Consider the following 18,329-nt stretch of genomic DNA (forward strand, 5'->3'; position numbering starts at 1 on the left):
CGCGTCAAGAGACCCACTCAATGCATGTGTTTTCTTTGTTTGACACCAGGGGCTTAAGAGAGAGAGGGGCTTAATAGAGAGGGGGACTTATTTTAAATTTTTGTTTGATAAGGGTGGGGCTTAATAGAGAGGGGACCTAAAAGAGAGGGGGGCTGAATAGTGCTTTTACGGTATTTGGTGTTAGGTCACCATTCTTGTCATAAAGGATACATTCAGCCACTTTGAGTAGACACTTTATGTTTCTTTACTTTCTATAATGCATGACCTTGAAAAGGAAACATAAAAAGTATTCGATGTTTGGTTCTGTTTGTTGTCTAATGTGTTTCAAAATAGCACGAAAAAAGGGAAGCATAGGGGTGGATTGTCATTTCTGTCATTTGAAATACGGACTGCTCCGTGCGAATTCCTTTTTACCTGCGAGATATCTGTGAAATCGCTAAAAAGCGCCAGACAGAGCAGCAGTGTTGGAAATGGTGCTCACAAATGCTTCTATAAAGAAATTGTCACTAGGAAGATAGATTTTACCATATTTTAAAGACCTATTGCCTGTTAAGCTTTGCAAAAAAACCGCAAAAAGACATAGTGCACAATCTCGATAAGCTGCATAATGGTTATTCATCTACATGCGTCGCGTAGCCTGAATCGAATTGTTTCTTCAGCAGGGTTTTTTCAACGTTTAGTTCTACACAAAATGTGCAGTTCTAAAGATTTTTTGCGCAGTTCTAAAGAAAAATATATGCAGTTCTAAAATTTCACTTTAATGAACAAAAAATTCAGGAAACTTTTATAGAAAAAAAACAAAAGTTAATAATGAAACACAAAAAAGATAATGAAAATGGTGCTCAAATTAAACAAAGATCTATTGGGATATAAAAATTATACATATAGAAAGACATTCGATGTAAAGAAAATATGAATTTGCGAAATATCTTATCCGCTATATTATTTTTGAGTCACACATACACGAAGAACAAAATTGATAGTTTCAAAGCAGGAGCCTGCTTAAACTTTTTAATTAGAGAGCATTAAAAATTCATCGCAAAAAAAATAAATTATGTCTCTAGTTTCGAATTTGAATTTTACAGTTGTATGGTCAAAGAAAACAGACAGACAACTAAATTGGAGACAATTTAACATGTACTTCTTAAGCTGCTGTGTAATTTCTATTTATATTATATCTTGCTTTATCGCCATCAATTTCTTTAAAATATTATGTATTACATCGCTATTAAATGTCGCTCTACAAACCCAGTTTTGTTTTCAAGATTCTTTATAGTTGACTTTGGTTTCTTGTGATTCGATGTAACCAAGAACTCACAATGGTTGTCATATGCTCGAAAATTTGGTTTTCTATTACAATTATACTTTATAACTTTGTAAATGGCTTTGAAAAAAGCAAACATTAAGTAAACTAAAGCTCTGACACTTTTCAGAGTTTAAAACGTCAGAACATAGATCGAAAACTCTACGCTAAGAAATATATATACCCAGTTGTGGATCGAAATAGACCAATCAGAAACACGAGCACATGACTGTATAGGTTGACCAATCAGTGCCGCTTGCCTATTAGAATGTTACCAGTAGAGTCCTAGGGTGAAAACGTTTTGCTCGCATTCATTTCCAAGTTAAAACTTCCAAAAAGAATTAGATCACAAAGAGATTTGGAGTTCATACTCGCGGAAACATTTAGATAAGGAATGTTATAAAGATACGTCTCATGCATAGGACAGTGTAGGAGAAAATATTCGTTACCTTCTTTCGCCTCTCTATAAATACAAATAGGGCTCAAACAGTCAAATTGTGACGAAATTTGTGCGCTTTTAAAGCACTAAATTTACCACAGTCAATCGATCGCCAGAATATTATTGACATGAAATATCGGATTTGTCAAAACTTCTGATAATTTCCAAAATTGTCTTTTTCAATTGGCCAAGGGGATCTGCGTTTCTGATCTCTTTATCAAGCATATTCATTCATAACCGGCTTTGTTAAATGATGATTAAATGAAATTTAATCAGAGTTAATTTCACGAGGGGCTTTTGAGCGTTAACTAAATCGCATGAGATTGTTGTTAATACTATTTCGTTATGTTTTCTTGTGCCACGCTTCCTCGCGTTTTTTCTTGTATCTGCTCTACTAGTTTATGGGCAATGCAGGGAGTCTTTCGGCCTCCTGTGAATTTGATTTGTATAACTAGGGTATGATGTGTGTTTCGTGGCGTTTTCACTCCCTTGGTTAATCGAGGGGTATTTAAGGTTTTGGCATAGCGTGGGTCTCATCTTGCTTGGTGAAGCCACAATTCAACTAGGCTGTTTTATTGTATTTTCCCCGCCCTCCCTCCCTAAATTTGTTTCTTTATGTTAAATGCCTTTTCAGTATAACTTTGCGTGTTGAGTTTCTTTTATGGCATCGTTGAAACCTCTCATACCTTTAGGCATCTTTTGTGCTTCTTTGAGTTTTCTGATGCTATTAGGTAGGACTGGTGCATCGGCTATTAGTGGGGAAAAGAGGCTTTTCCTGTCCATTTCCTCCCAATTATCAATCATGTTTGGGGGTTATTGTGTAACTTCCCTTAGTAACCCCTATATGGTAGGTTGAGCGATTGGCGCCGATGCACCAACGGCCCAACTCGCTCTCGATGATGTGGGAACGTAGCCTCATGACTGACCTTTCTGATGTCAATGGCAGTTTTTCTGAGGGAGCTTTATGCCCTTCATGTTGCATTGGTATTTCATTCCCGAGTAAGTAAATTAAAGTAGGTATTTGAAAAGCGAGCAGTTCTTGGAATGATTTGGTCATAGAGGGTCTCCAAGGGGGGGGGATACTTGTTCTCGTGTTCCCTTTGAGAAAAACAACAAATGTTCCCGTGTTCCTGTTGAAAAATAGAAAAAAAGCCTGCGCATGTCTAATACTAAAAGAGGTATTGGGCTCACTAGGAATTCCATTCATTACTTGAGAGTTGGGAGATGACTTCACTTTGAGGGTCTATTTCCACGGAAAATTCCGTATGTAACAATGCCATGTTCTGTCGTAAAGGTTTTCCCATCCAAATTCTTTATAAAGTCTTGCCTATTGGTACCTTATTGACGTAAACAAAAAGGAGTAGACCAAGTTAAGATCCCTGTCGAACCCCCATCTCGTTATTCTTTTTACTAGGATCTACTCCATTTATTTTACAAAACCACCTTCTGTTTGTAAGAGAAGACAAACAAAAAAGGGAACTACCAAGTTATCTATTATAACATGTAATTCTAGTTTTTGCTGTCAATTTAATAAACTACTGCATCGAATGCTTATTTGAGATCGATAAAGATCATGCCAGTTCGCAATCGTTTTTCTATGTCCGTGTACCAATCATTAGTGAATTTCAGAAGGCAACTGATTGTTGAGTGTGCTGCCCTAAAATCAGCTTGACCGGATGACAGGAAACCATTTCCATCCATGTAATGTTAAGGCAGATCGAAAATCTTGGCAAACGCCAAGGAAAAAGGCAGAACGATAACGAATTTTGTCGTCCCTTTTTCAAAAACATGTTTGAAATGAATATTGTAATATTGTAATATTATAATAAAGTAATATTGATTTTTATTTAGAACTCAAGAGACTAGCTTGTAACATCTAATCTGTGTTATTCGATGTTATTGAGGTACTAGACAAAGGAGGAAATACTAAACCTCCATTGACTTATGAGCTCTTAGAACTGGCTCAAATTTAAGAACTTTTAAGAGCTTTTGTTTTTAGATGTCAAATGCCCAATATTAATAGAGGGAATAAAACTGTTATTCTAATATTTATAAAACTCATAAGAAACGAAATTCAGTACCAATTATTTTGATAATTATCACAACATTTCTTAGGGGAACATGCCCCCTGCCTTCTCTCTTGGTGGCCCTGGGTATGTCCAGGTTATCAAATTTCTTATCCATAGTCGAAAGTATTATGGAAACTATTTTAATCACTGCACACTGTTCCTGTTTATCACTGCACAAATTGCTTTTCACTGCACCTTAGAATTAGGTATGAGCCATACTTAAACAATAATCACCCATGCAGCTCCTTAAAGAAGCATCAGGCATTTCATTGACCGTATCTCAGAAATCAGCATTATGCACGCTTTTTTATAAAAACAACCCTTAAGAATCATCAGGCTGAGATTGGCCAAAAATAGAAGAACAACATTAGAAATAAAGCAGGCTGAATAACAAAACTCAAGAAATGAAATAACAGAAAACATTGAAAAATGAAATAATAGCTACAGGAATGCAGAAAGCACATGTTATGTCAGGACACTACTATGCACAGGTAATAGGAGCCCCAAGAATTTTTTGGAAATTAAATAGGGTATCATTGGGTTTTTCTTGCACGAATTTCTTGTCTGAGCGCAAACGCACGACCTTAACACATTCAAGCTTCAAAAATTGATATGGTTGATATGATTCCATCTTATACGAACTGACATGGCACCCTAACTTTGCGAAAGAAGAAAAGGATGCTCTTCAAAACTTAATACATCTATCAAGCAATGTAAAATTGTCAATTTCCCTGCCTTTATACCATAAACAACCTCTTAAATTACCACTAATTTTATGAATGGAATTGAAAGAGCAGCGTTTTGGCCAACACACCCTCCCGGAAGGTCAATATAAACCAAATATACTTTATACAAGGCTTTAAGGCAAGTACTAGAAACAACACCATGTTATAAGAAAACATCGGAAACATAGACGTTATCCGAGACCTATTTAATCAATATCCAAAATTATACAGGAAAGGAAAGAAACTATTTTAAAACCTTTGGACCAGTTAGGGAGGATGTAATCGTCAAAACTGCTGACAGGTGAAAGGAAAAAATTGGATAATAACGATGATAATATGGTCGACGAAAACATTATAACAGATTTTAAAATGTTCATTCAAAAGACACAAAAAGCTGAAGTACGAGAAAGCATGGTACTGTACTGCCACTTCGAATTTTTCGCTAAAAACAATTTCAGCATTAATGTCAATGTGATGGGCCCTTTCCTTTTAGTAACGGGCCAAGCCATTATGCAAATCCAGTTATTGGACTTCTTTTTTATTTAAACTCCAAGCCACCCCGATAAGTCCCAATATCAAGACTTTGTCCCTACAGGGGTGTCGTGTGCTTATTCCACCATTTGGCTATTTGTCGGAAGTTTCGTATTTGTTCGGCAAAAGAGTATTTGTAGTTCATAGGAAACCAAGAAAGTTCAAAGGAATTAATCAGTATAAGAAGGAAAGGAAAATATAAACAGAAAAAGTTTTTGAAGACAGTAAAACTCGTGGTTATTTATTTTTCAGTCTGCCAATCCAAGTCTGTACATTTGTACACAAAGCTTGCCAATTGGTATTATTAAATTCGAGTGCACCTTTTTGTAAGTGTGTAAAAACAGGTTGTGGTCAACAATTGACCAAGAGAGGTTAGGTAAATGTTGAGCTTGACTTATTTGACACTCATGTATGATGAAGTAACCGGCACGTTTGCTGACACACCATTTCCACTTCTTATACGCCGAAAGTCGTCCATTTCGTTTCTTTAGATTCTCAAGATATTAATTATCAGTACTATAGCGAGTTTTACTGTTCATCACAGATACTGATTTCTGATGATTTTGATTATCCAATGTTCGAATACGGACTCTGGCTTTTCTCTAACCGACTTATAGAAATCAGTAAAAGTTTTGCTGCAGAAGATACATATTGTTTCTCATGTGTTGCTGAATTTAAAAACACTGTGCATGCGTTTGATGACATCATATTTTTAATCAAAACCCATTGTGGGAAAATTTGCAAGCTGTGCCAACCCTAAGAGTTACTAGCCACGACGCCCCTGTGTCCTGACAACAGGCTGGCCAGGGGGAAGGTTGTAGAAATAAAAAATAAACTGAAGCAGGTGACCAAAAATTTGGAATTTTGGTCAAGCTGAAGAATTGCCCTTAGGTTTTCAAATAACAGTCAGACAAAAAATTTAAAAAATCAAATTATATTTAAAAAACTTTCTGTTTTTAACGTGAATGTGTTTGCAGAACTGCTTTGTGCACTTATGCTCAAATTTTCATAATTTATGTGTATTTAATGACACATTTCTTTAATTAATTGATATAAGCAAGTAACTTTGCTGTTCATCTTAAGAATATGTATAATGGAAAACTAGCTACGATTTTCTAGAAATGTCTTTGAAAAATAGCGTGGTAAGGAGAGGGGCTCAAGACTAGTTATAATATAATTATAAATAGTTATATTCAAAATTATTCTCATCCTTCTTTGGCAACTATGGTGTTGTCTCGGATAGTATGAAAATCAAAACGTTTTCTTACGATTAAGGACGCATACTTATCATAAAAAGTTGAACAACCGGGGGCCCTAAAAAGGTTGCCAAACCAAATGAAAAGCTGGTAACTGTATTAGTTACACCCAAAGGCTCCAACTCTCCTGATTTGGGAGTTTTTTCCCGTTCTCCTGATTTGAAACCCAACCTCCCGCTATAAATTCCGTTTTGAAAAACATATTGAGCAAATATAGAAGTTTGTCACCGTATCTACCGTATCCATCTCTCATGTACCCTGGTCTTTGATTCAGACGTTTTCATTCTGTGAGCAAGGGGAAATTTTTCAATCAGATGGTTTGCTTACATTTTGGCCATAACAGGGCCTCCAACGAAGGGAGGCCGGGCGGCATGGCCCCCAACCCCCACTTTTTTGCAAAGCAATAGAAATTTTCACAAAATCTATTGTTGTGTGTGTTAAATTTTCCCTTGGTCCCCAATTTCCAGCCTGTGTCGGAGCCCATGCATAAAGCCAGTTTTGGCCAATTTTCTTCGATAAATTATTTAAAAAATAACCGTTCACTAAGCCATACAAATCTTCACCAAAGGGTACAGATGTTTATCTCAATGCCACAGTAGAAAATACATCCAACAATTTTATTAGTGGCGAAAGTATGCTTGATTCCTTACCATAACATAACCAGGAATGTAGTGGTGGGGGGTGGGCGAAGCTCCACTTGTTAAAATTTTCGATAAAAGTGGGGAAACTCAGCCCCCCCCCCCTCATCGCTTGGCTTGGATACAGCCAAGAACGATGTAATTCAAATAAAGCTGTTCATCATAGGTCAGCCATTGACAACTAAACCAGAAAAAGAAAAGAAATGCAACTGACAGATTTAAACGCATTTAAGCTTTCTATGCATGAAAATGTACACAAAGTTTCACATATATAGACAGAAAAAAATTATTGAAAGATTTCTTACTGAGTATCATATTCTCTATTTTTTTATTTTAGGGCTAAAATTGCTCTTAAATTATTCTTAAGCGACATGAGATGTAACTGATTCGCATTATAGTGTAAATGACTCCAAAGGCCGGATAAATCTATTTCATTTCATTTCAGATCATTTTCAATTAATTAAGCATGGTAGCCCATTCAGCAATGCTGGTTTAGAAGGGGCTATGCATTTAAACTAAAAGAAATATTAACATAAAATAGAAAAAAGTAAATAATTACAATAGATCTAAACATGATAAAATGCGCTACACAGCCCCTTCTAACCCACCCTACCCTCGCAATTTGTGATTCTCTTTTACATTATTTTAATTCTATTTCCCTTGTCAAATTTACAATATGTTATATTTACAAAGCAAAAAATTTTATATTTATTTCTTATTCATATAATATAGTATTATATAATATTTATTTCTTATTTGATAATTATTTCAACACATACTGCGTGAAACTTCAAAAAACTCAAATAAACAAAAACTTATTTCTTGATGAAGCTTGAGCCTTGCATTCTTCTTGAATTATTCTTAGATTTCAGTAATCTTGAGCCTAATATTCTTTAGACTATATTCTTATAAAAGGTTTTTTAGTTGCAGTTTCGCATAGACAGTTGCTTTTTATTGTTGCATTTAGAAATGGGGTTAATTGCCTGAATCAACAACCGGTTGCTATTATATTTGACTCTGTCCTGTCTAATTGTAATACTTGATGCACTACACTCTTTTTTATAAGAAAAATACAATTTTTCCCAACTCGACATTTTAAGAAGTACAGTTCATTAGCTGATGAAATTCCCAGGAAAGAAAATGTGTAAATTCAAAATCCAACCAACGGGTCATGATTATTAAAAAGAAAGTTTTTCTTTATCGATGCTGTAAACATTTTAGATTTATTTTTTGGCCATCCTTAGAATGTCATTTCTCAAAATTTTACTCTCCGCCAAACATGGTGGCGGCTTTCACTAGATCCCTGTGCAATATAATCTCTTTACCCCCTCACTTCCATTGTTCAATGAAGTTTCTCCTTGGCCTTTCTCATAGTATGGGTGTTGTTCTTATTTTAGCTGTCATTCAAACAGGCAATATACCTGGCTGCTCAACCAATGATCGGAAAGAACGCCAACCCTCTTCATGCAGGCCCGTCGGAACCGGGGGGCTGGAGCCCCCCCCCCCAAATAATCGTCAAACTGTAGTATGTTTCCTTTATAACAGTGTACTGAATGAGAAGGGAAAAAATGGGCAGCCCCCCCCAATATGAATTTCGTTCCGACGGCACTGTCATGTTCAATTATCAAATTGCAATGACAAGAACAACTTAGAAATCTCATAGAGCCCTCCTTATTAAAATTTTACAACTACATCCCTGAACATAACGTGTACTGATGAATTGCTTCGCAAAAAAGTAAATCTGCATGTATGAGTTACAACATCGAACATTCTAAAATTCAACCTCAGTGTTTAAACTATGGCATTGAAATGTTTCTCAATCTTAATTATAGAGCTGATTTTTCACATTTTTATAGAAAATTGACTCATGTTAAAAAAGACTTTCATGAAACACTTAATTCAATATAGCGAGAAGAAATAGGTAATTTTATATTGAATATACTACTATGGATGTAAGGGGAAAAGTTTTACTTCATTTTTGAGTTTACCACCATTTTTGAGTTACATCGCGGCTTTTCACTTTTTAGCAGGGTTGCCAGGTCTCAAAATTGGCCAAAGCCAAATCTTGTGTGTCAAAAATCCAAATTAAGCCAAATATGAAAACGAGGTTTTAGAACAATAGAAGCGAAGAAATCAAAACGAGGCATCTAAAGGTTTTGCAAATTAATGTTAATTATTGCTTGGTGACATAACTTGCAAAAAGCGTTTTGTGATCCATCGAAAGTTTGTTTAACCCATAAATATTTGTCTCGTGGTCCTCGTACGAAGATTTCTATTTAGCCATGATTGCAAGAGAACAAGAAACAGGGACAATAACCCTATGCTAAAGGCTGGTTTTCATATATCGTAATTCGTCGGCGATGATTACATCGCACCAGGGATAAACATGTTATGACACTTCACACATCATGTTCTACCTTAAAAAGGAAACCTGAAAGGTGTTATCAAATTAAATTGAAACAGCTGTTAACCGAAATATCTGTTAAAAATTCAAATGCTCAAAAAATTTTGAGAATTTTTCATATAAATCCAAAATAAGCCAAATTTTTGGCCATATCCAAATCATATTTTGAAAGCCAAACACGTTTTCATAAATCCAAATTTCTAGAATTTGGATTAAAAAAATCCAAACTGGCAACCCTGCTTTTTAGGTTACTATCACTGGTTGTAACGAGGCACAGCCTCTGATTGGGGTAAAAAAGGGCCTACTATTAACTTGAGAAATACTGCTCTGCTAGTGTGATGGTCATTATGGTTTGGCAGGTAGTTACGAGATATGGGAGGTCTTTTGCAACAGGTTTTATCGTTGGTTTGCCGATTTATATTACTTTAACAGACTATGGATATTGTATTGCACGTGTGGATGGTATCTCAATGCAGGTAAAACATCTTATTTCAGTCAGCAGTTGGGCACAACAATCTTAGGTTATCTAAATTTGCAAAAGTTATTCACATTGTATTGCCTTTCCACCCTGTTAGACACAATTGAAAATAAGTAAAAATTGATTAGCCTATTCATGATAAATAATGTTTCAGCAGCTAACACTAATGCTAATGCTAATAAATACTGATAAAATCTGCTGAAACGTTATTTATCGTGAATAGCTTATCAATTTTTGCTAATTTTCAATTGTGCCTGCCAGGGTGAAAATTCAATACAATGTGAACAACCTTTGCAAAATTGAAGCTTGTGTGAAATTCCTCCATCCCAGAAACCATGTAATATATGGGTACCCAGAAACCTGGACGGGACTATTGGCTTGCCTTGGCCTGGTTTCTAATCACACAGTTTTCAATTGACTCTCTTTGGCAAACATATTTATGACCTCCTTCTATGGCCTGTCACCCTGTCAAAATCTTCTTTGTAGAGGGCAGTAATTGGTAGATGTAGGTGTCAAAATAGACCATTCACCTGTGTGACCGACTCTTGACTTTGTTCTGGTCTGCTCTTGTTTGGTTGTCTTGAAGACCTAGAAAAAGGTAACATGACACAAAAGTAAGATGATTAAAAACTCATCCTTCTCGTCATGACTTCCCCACAAGTGATTGAAATAATATACTCTATGAATTGGTAAATGGAAACACTAGATAGACCTGACATAGTCTACTTATCAAATTCACATTTAGAATACAACTTCGGGGGCTTCCACAAGTATTACTGGCTGATGCTTTTAAAGAACCAAATGAGAGAACATAAGATAAATTACTGATTAGATTGACATTTCTTGTTAAGGTTGATTTGTATGCCAAATAAGAAAGCTAAGAAAACTCCCATGAGACCTGCAAAGGTCCTCTAGGCAACAGGAAAGAATTTATCTAATGTTATACTTGGTTATCCTTGCAATGCAGATTTATTTCTTTTTTAACGTGTTTAAAGTTGGTGTTTGCACAACCTTGCCTTGTGTAAATAGTTCCAATTGTTTGTAACTCATTCAGAACTATACCTTATTGAAAGGGATTGCTAGGTTGCTTTTGAGGTTATATACCCTCTATATTAGCAACTTGAGACACCGTTTACACTGTTCCATGCAAGTTTGTTGGAACACTTCCATTTACACTAGCACTCTGGAACCAAGATTATTTTGCTCTGCTATCCAGAATAAAGATGACTATGCTACCAAAGCAAAGGAATTTTGTACTGTCACAGTTCAGAGATACCGTTAGCTAACTTCCAAATTAACCCATGCACTAATATGAAGAAATTACCAATCTATTAAAAGACCTTTGGGTACAAATATCTACCTAAAAAAGATAAAAATTTTGCCATACTCCTTGTAACCTTTTTTTTGAAATAGTCCTTCATCCTCAAAAGAAAATGAACATGAAGAGGACTATTTTTCAATATCCATCATATATCTCAGTGCACATTCCACTCCCACATTTCAGCTTCTTTTAATAAGATATTATTTCAAGCTAACTAATGAGTTTGAGATTAAATATATTAATTCCCAAAGTATTCAACTTTTTCCCTTGAGGGTTTGTCTCTAATAACATTATAATGCCATTGCATCAGGCTTTTTCACACTAGCAGACTGTTGGTTATAAAACAAAATATCATGTCCATAGTGAATATTTAAAAAAAATTTCTGTAGGCAACACTCAGATCATAACTTGAAGATCTGTAGGCAAAACACTTAATCCTTTTCCTTTTTATGTTAGTTAGTTCCAGTTCCCTTGTTTCTTGTAGCCTGCATTAAATCCTGAAAATAAGAAATCAGATGTTGTTCTTATTGATCGTTGGTCATCAAAGGATGTTTTTAATATTAGAAGAGGAGATGTTGTTTCTTTGACGTAAGTAAACATGGGTACTGCCTATATATTATTTAAGCTACCTTATTTGTTTTATGCATTCAAAGATGTTATCAAGTCCAGAGTGGTACCTGCTTTATAACCTGTCTATATGTGATAAGTTCTTCCAATGCTAGATAAGGGTAAACTAAAAGTAACATCTGAAAGCAACCTCTTCCTATTCTGAGATGTTGTGTTGTAAAGTTTTTGTTATCTGCTTGTCTTGAAGGTCGCCATCAGATCCAGATGTCAAACTTATTAAAAGAGTCATTGGTTTAGAGGGTGACGTAGTCAAGTAAGTGTTAATGCCTTGGAGAGAATATAAATACCAAAAAGTTATTCAATGGTTGATGCTGAAGAGGGGATATTATTTGAGAGAGGGCTTTGTCAAGAGGGGGCTTACACAATATGATAAATGATAAACTGGATTAAAAAGCTTTTAAATTATTGTCACAGAATCTATGCAAATGTGGCTTAATCTAAAGGCATGGGCAGACTAAAATCAGACAACCAATCATGCCAAACAAAGAATCTCTCCTTAGTTTTTGCCAGTGATTGGTTTTGCATCTTTTGTTTTTTCCTGAGTCAAATAATGCAACCATATAAGAGATCTAATTAAAAATCAATGTTGAGAATTTTTAACAGTTGGCAGCTTTTCAAAATCTGACAGCTTATTCAAAAATTGATGTATAAGAGAGGGGGATTATTTGAAGGGGCCTATCAAAATTATGGTAAAGTAATCAAATGTGTTGCTTTTCTGTCAGTCATGTTGCTTTTGTTGGTGCATTTGTATGGTATGTGACTAAAACAACTTGGTAGTAAATGTTTTTAGAAATTATGTTGTTGATGCATTCTATCATTGCAGAACTCTTGGGTACAAGAAACGCTATGTCTCTATTCCAAAAGGCCATTGTTGGCTAGAGGGTGATAACAGAGGAAAAAGTTTTGATTCAAATAAATTTGGACCAGTATGTCTAACGATTCTTCTGACTATCTGTTTCATAAATTGTTTCACTTTTGAAACAATTTAAATCAAATATATAGACAAATGAGAATATTTTTTCAAATAGTTTATTGTTGAGCAATTTTGAATTTTTTATCAATATAGAGTCTGGTGCTTACTGCCTTTGACTTTTCTTCTCTGTTTTTCTTCACAAAGGCCTTGTGCATGTGTCTATATCTTTAAACTTTAAATTTTATTTTCACCTTTAGATTTTGCAAAATCCTCACAAATTTAATTTCTTTATTATTATTCACAGGAGTTGTGTATCTTAAGTTCTCTTATGTTGTAGGTTTCACTTGGACTTGTGAATGGAATTGCTACAAGAATAGTATGGCCTCCAAAGAGATGGATGAAAATTACTAGATCTGTAGACAGTGATAGAATACCACTAAAAAGATCATTCAATCAATGCACTTTTAGTGAAATGCTGAAGAAAACTGATGATAAGAGAAAGGATAGTGATTGCAACAGTGCAAGTGAAGCCAGGACTGGACCAGAAATTTCTATTACATCATTTGGCAACAAGGATGTTAAAGAACAACATACCAGTCTTACAGTAGGTGAGAAAGATTTGTTCAGTGACATCAATAGTAACTCTACAGTTAGTGTTGAAGATTTTACCAAAGACTCTATTAACGCAAGCATTGCCATTAGTGAAACTGAAAGCGTGGGTAGTAAAATCTTGTCTTCTGGAGATTTCAGTGGAAAAGAAGATCTTAGCAGCAAAATTCTAAGTGATGAACATAAAAAAGTCATTGTTGTTGCAAGTTAACAGTTTAATTTTTTAGTGAAATTTCAATGAATCTTTCCTTGCTTCATTTTCACTACTCGTAAAAGATGCCTCCAAAAGTAATTTTTTCCAGGGTACTACAACCATTGATAAAGGCAACATTGTAACTTTATCTAATTATTCAACACTTTTTGCAGTGATTGTTTTCAAAACTTACCATTATACTTATTCTGCTGAGAATTTGAGTATGATTCTGTTATTGATGCATATAAAAACTTTTTTATAATACAGAAACACAGTTCAATGATGCAATATGTAACTATGGTCTAACACATTTGTTAAGTTGGAAGTTTTTATGTAAGAACACAACTTGTAAGCTTTAAAATGAATCTTAATGATGATTTTGGTTCAGTCTAATAGGACAGCAAGCTTAATTCAAAGAATGGCGAATTCTTTAACAGCAGTCCTTTGTTTAATCACAGAATGATGCATTGACTCACATGTAAACTAGCTCTAATGAAGAATGCCATACTGCTCCAGCATATTTATAGATAATTTATACATTTGCAAAACCCAGACTAATTAATTATTTACAATCCATTCCAAATTTAAAGTGAATGAATAGTACAAAAAAAATTCATTAAACTTTAATGCAAAATTTCTAAAGTTGACTTGGAAAGTTAATATAATGTGTGGAAAGCATATATGCTTCTGAATGTTTTTATTACCTTAAAAAGTTAAGTTATAATACTTGTATCTTGTTGAACTTTTTTGTAATTCAAAAATATTCCTTTTAATGTAATGTAAGGTAATTGAAACAGTGTATGATCTTCAGAATTCAATTTTTAACGTTGACTCTTTTATCAACAGCAAATTGGCAACACGCAAAATCAGTAATTTAAATTGGCAAAAAATTGTGATTAAATGGAAAATCTATTTGAGAAACTCTAAAATTAATTTGGTTTCATCAGAAAACCAGGTCCATACAAAACAAAAACCAAACAGCTTATGAAACAATTGGTGCAAAAATTGACTTTGTGTTGCTTTACCTTTAGAATAATTATCTGGATTAAAATTAATAAATCTTAGTTTTTATGTGTTGTGTTAAATAAATGTTTACCATAGTTGAATAAATTCATGCTATGAACTTGAAGCACTGTCAGATTTATCTTCAGGAATCAAGTCTGACATTTCATTCTGATTGACTATGTCCAAGGCATGTGGTGTTAGTTTATCACCCCAGTCAGCTTTGCTAGGAGTCTTCTCTTCTTCATCAGATTCCTTTTCTCTGTAAATCAAGAGTTGATAGAATAATATCTGATATTCTAGAAAATCATTCAAGCTTGAGCGGCTAATGAAAAGAGACAAACATCTTATCAAAAATCCATGTCCAGGTAATATTGGGCATGCGATCACACATGCACATCTCTCATAGCCAGGGGAACTGGATCCACAAGGGCGGTGGGCATGGCTGACACCAGCAGCCTTACAGGGGGTGACACACCCTCCCATGCCCCCATTGGCATCAGCTCTGGCTGTGGGGGCAGCTGCCCATGTCACCCTAGTGGTGCGGGGTGGCATGGGGGCAGCAAAGTTGCTTTCCAAGAAATAGACTTCCAAGCAATATCAACTCATGTTAATATTTAAAAGCTAATGAAATCTAGGTTTAAAATTGTCTTTGATACCTATATGCAAGAGAATAGTCAATATTTTCCGTGTTGTTGAAAACTGAAATCGATTTGCAAAGCAATTTGACCAAAAAAAATTATCATTAATCCTTTTTTTCTTGACCTTTGCAATAATGCTAAAGAGATTTCAGTTTGCCTTCGACGATGTCTCCGAATTTTCAATATATCAGTCAAGGGATTAAAGATCTTTAATTCAAGACGTTTTTTGAATCAAGAAGTTTTCATGCAGCACTGTGTTCATATTTGATGCTTTCAACATAATGACTTGTAGGACATTCTAATGGGCCCTTTTAAATCCCAGCTAGTTGAAAATCCTTTAAAAATTTCTTGAAGCCTTGGCTTGAGTTTCGTAAGCAGTGCTAGAATGCACACATTCTTAGCAGCTGGAATTGAAAGCTTCTTAAAGTCATTAGATTTTAAGCGATTTAAGTTCCTTATGAGATCCTTACGGGAGCCCTGGTGCAATCTAAAATTTCAGTAACAAGCTTTTTGAGGCTTTTTTGAAAAGAGTTGTTTCTTATTAGAAGCAACAATAGTAGAATTATATCACTGCTGGTGTCGGCAACAACAACAACAGTTCCAACGTTATATCACACCATGTTTATGGTCATCAGAACAACTTTTTGTTCTTGCCGAATATAGAGTAGAGTCCAGCCTCCCTTGATGGTTGGGTGGAGCAACACAAAATTTCTCTACTTCCACAGGGCCATCATCTACAACCCCTAAGGCTTTGCAATGAGCTAAAAGACTATTCCCCATTTGTTTTGGAAGCAAACTTGACACTCTGAGGTGCCCTTACTATTGTTTCTGCTCCTGTCACCTCATGAAGCATCCAGTGCCTCTCTCTGCTCACACGTCTAAAGCTCCCTTAACATGCTTTTTATCACACCACGTTTTAACTGGCGATTCTTTTCTATCTTTTGATTCTTTTAATTTCTCATCAATTTTTAATTTCTTTGTGTGCATTTTCTTGAAACTATTTCCAGAGACATAATAAGTTAAAAAACTTGTATGCTATTTGTGAAATTATTTTTTTTGGAATAAGGATCTTCTAAGAACCTAAATCACCAATGTCACAAGAGTTAATTTTTATATTCAAAAGGCTCTCAGGCTGCAATGTTTCAAATATTATGTTACGTCATCGTCATTAAGGTTTACAGGTTTTAAAATCCATAAATTTATTGTTTGTCTTAAACACAGCTTTGCATTAAAAATGGTTTAATAACCTCAATTTTGCATTGAAAATGGTTTCTAGCAAAGCATACCTTGGTGATTCTATTGTATCTGGATCATGTAGTTCTAATTTGATTCCTTTTGGTTGCTCAGCAACTAAGTTGTACTCCATTTCTAATTAAGAATAAATTATTCCTTGTCATAATTTTCATTTCTGTATGTTTCAACAAAACACAAAACAGAAACAGTTGTCATAGTATCATACATAGATGTTTACTTTAATACAAGTACAAGCTTGTAAGATGACAAAAAAGGTGAAACTTTAATAATTACATATCCTGTCAGCAAGTAGGAAGTGTTTATTATCTACCTATGAAAAATATGAGAGCTTAATCTGAAAAGACAATTGGTGGCATGACTGTTCCGTTTTCGCTAAACTGAATTTTGAACAAGAATGTTACAAGGTGGTATTGTAATATTGGGGTCCCTTTTCTTAACTGCTTTTAAGCTAGAATGAAGTGAAATCAATTTTTGCTGTTCTTGCTGTCTATATGCCTCTTCCTTCTTTCTTTTTTTATTTGGTTCCCTTTTCATTTTTCTCATTGTCTTTCAAAATGAATCAAATAGGAAACATTTATATCTGTTTTGATGAAAATCAAATAAAAATGTGACCTTAAGTCTACCCTGCAAAGGATATTTTTTTGAATTTGTATCAGTAATTGATATTTGTTTCTACGTATCTGAATCTATAGTTTTGGGGCACTGAGAAGCTACGCTTATTGAGCAGTATCCTTGTTCCTGTGTGACCACACCTTATGATTCCTATGCCTGGAAGCTGGTGACTAGATCCACACTCTAAGTGAAGGCTGGGTGGACCTGTGGTCTGCGACCCTAAAAACTGTTCCATCCTGAAAGTAAACCATCTACAAGAATACACTTGTTTGTATTTCAGTGAGAAGCCTGAACAATTTATCATTATTCTTAAGCTAAACAACACTTATTAGGACGTGAAACAAATACAATAAGTAAAAAAGCAAAAGCCATACCATTGAGGGCATCTACATCTGCATCCCAAGCAGGGTCTAATCGAGGATCAAGGCTCACTTGTTTCCTTTGAAGTATGATAAAGAGATATTAAAGTTGAAATATTGATTAAAATGCAAACCAACTTACATCAAAGTAATACACATGTAGAGCACCAAGTCTCTTGCAAGTCAGCAACAGTTGCTTGTCAGACAAACGGTATCTTGAAAAGCCCAAGAAGATATGGAGTTCTCTTCACCACCGCAAGGATTTCATTTGGACTTATGTAAATTATTGCTTTTTGTTTTGATTAAGTATGACCGACTATGCAACTTTGGTTTCCGTGGCTATGTTTGTAATAAATAGCTTAACACTTTTGTCAGAATTCTTGCTCATACCATCCATCATAACTAAAGTATTCACCATACCATACCCAATGTTGCAAAGAATAAAATAACTTGAGTATTCTTACTGGCGGCGTTCTTCGTCTCTAAATCCAACATATTTTGATTTCCTCGAACAGAATCCCCATATATTACTGTGAAAACAGCGACCAACAAATTCGAACATCTTTCTGAACGAACTTCCTCTTTTTGGTTCGTGAAGATGATCTGTGCTGTGTTTTGCAATCAAGTCAAATGCTTTGGTATCTGATCACCTGCAAAACGAATTAGGAAATGTCCTGGTGCAAGGTCAAATCTACTCCCGCGTGCATGTATCTGTCACAGTTAAAGGTTATTGAGCGAAGCACCAACGTCTTATTAGAAGAGCTTTGACATCCTGTGCAATACTCGCACAGCCGGGGCAAAATTAGGAAGGTTTTTGACTTCAAAACAACGTGCGGTACGATGTTTTTGTCTTTTCCTCTAGAGTATTTTGTGAACAAAACAACTTTCTTGAATCAGGATTGGAAACTGTGTAGGAGTTTATGAGGCGAAGAAGTCGGAATCCTGTAACCACTGA

General features: G+C 35.0%; 2 protein-coding genes across 5 annotated transcripts; one reads left to right on the forward strand and one right to left on the reverse strand.

Moving 5' to 3' along the window:
• Positions 1 to 9,612: 9,612 nt before the first annotated feature.
• Positions 9,613 to 14,973, forward strand: LOC135692486 (mitochondrial inner membrane protease subunit 2). 4 transcript variants are annotated; one of them, XM_065210626.1, is made up of 6 exons: positions 9,613 to 9,841; positions 11,649 to 11,752; positions 11,979 to 12,044; positions 12,615 to 12,717; positions 13,042 to 13,312; positions 14,812 to 14,973. In XM_065210626.1, exons 1-6 carry the CDS (start codon positions 9,704 to 9,706, stop codon positions 14,835 to 14,837), a joined length of 708 nt encoding a protein of 235 aa, XP_065066698.1. In that variant the 5' UTR covers positions 9,613 to 9,703; the 3' UTR covers positions 14,838 to 14,973. The 4 variants fall into 4 exon arrangements, with proteins under 4 accessions (XP_065066698.1, XP_065066697.1, XP_065066699.1 ...); XM_065210625.1 differs by lacking the exon at positions 14,812 to 14,973 and adding an exon at positions 14,353 to 14,480; XM_065210624.2 differs by lacking the exon at positions 14,812 to 14,973 and having other exon boundaries at positions 9,616 to 9,841; positions 13,042 to 13,785.
• On the reverse strand, positions 13,933 to 17,972 carry LOC135692489 (uncharacterized). The gene is made up of 4 exons (XM_065210629.1): positions 17,839 to 17,972; positions 17,390 to 17,454; positions 16,436 to 16,517; positions 13,933 to 14,770 (listed from the first exon to the last, which is right to left on the reverse strand). Exons 1-4 carry the CDS (start codon positions 17,934 to 17,936, stop codon positions 14,623 to 14,625), a joined length of 393 nt encoding a protein of 130 aa, XP_065066701.1. The 5' UTR covers positions 17,937 to 17,972; the 3' UTR covers positions 13,933 to 14,622.
• Positions 17,973 to 18,329: the final 357 nt, after the last annotated feature.

Source organism: Rhopilema esculentum, chromosome 3 (genome assembly GCF_057945365.1).
Source record: "Rhopilema esculentum isolate cy_ngs chromosome 3, ASM5794536v1, whole genome shotgun sequence".
NCBI lineage: Eukaryota > Metazoa > Cnidaria > Scyphozoa > Rhizostomeae > Rhizostomatidae > Rhopilema > Rhopilema esculentum.

Coding starts and splice junctions, on each gene's coding strand:
- LOC135692489 (XM_065210629.1), bottom strand. CDS start 17,936: ATGTTCGAATTTGTTGGTCGCTGTTTTCACAGTAATATATGGGGATTC. Junction 17,455..17,838: donor AGAGACGAAGAACGCCGCCA/GTAAGAATACTC, acceptor CATACTTCAAAG/GAAACAAGTGAGCCTTGATC. Junction 14,771..16,435: donor GATACAATAGAATCACCAAG/GTATGCTTTGCT, acceptor CTTGATTTACAG/AGAAAAGGAATCTGATGAAG.
- LOC135692486 (XM_065210624.2), top strand. CDS start 9,704: ATGGTCATTATGGTTTGGCAGGTAGTTACGAGATATGGGAGGTCTTTT. Junction 9,842..11,648: donor TGGATGGTATCTCAATGCAG/GTAAAACATCTT, acceptor TGTTTCTTGTAG/CCTGCATTAAATCCTGAAAA. Junction 12,045..12,614: donor TTAGAGGGTGACGTAGTCAA/GTAAGTGTTAAT, acceptor CTATCATTGCAG/AACTCTTGGGTACAAGAAAC.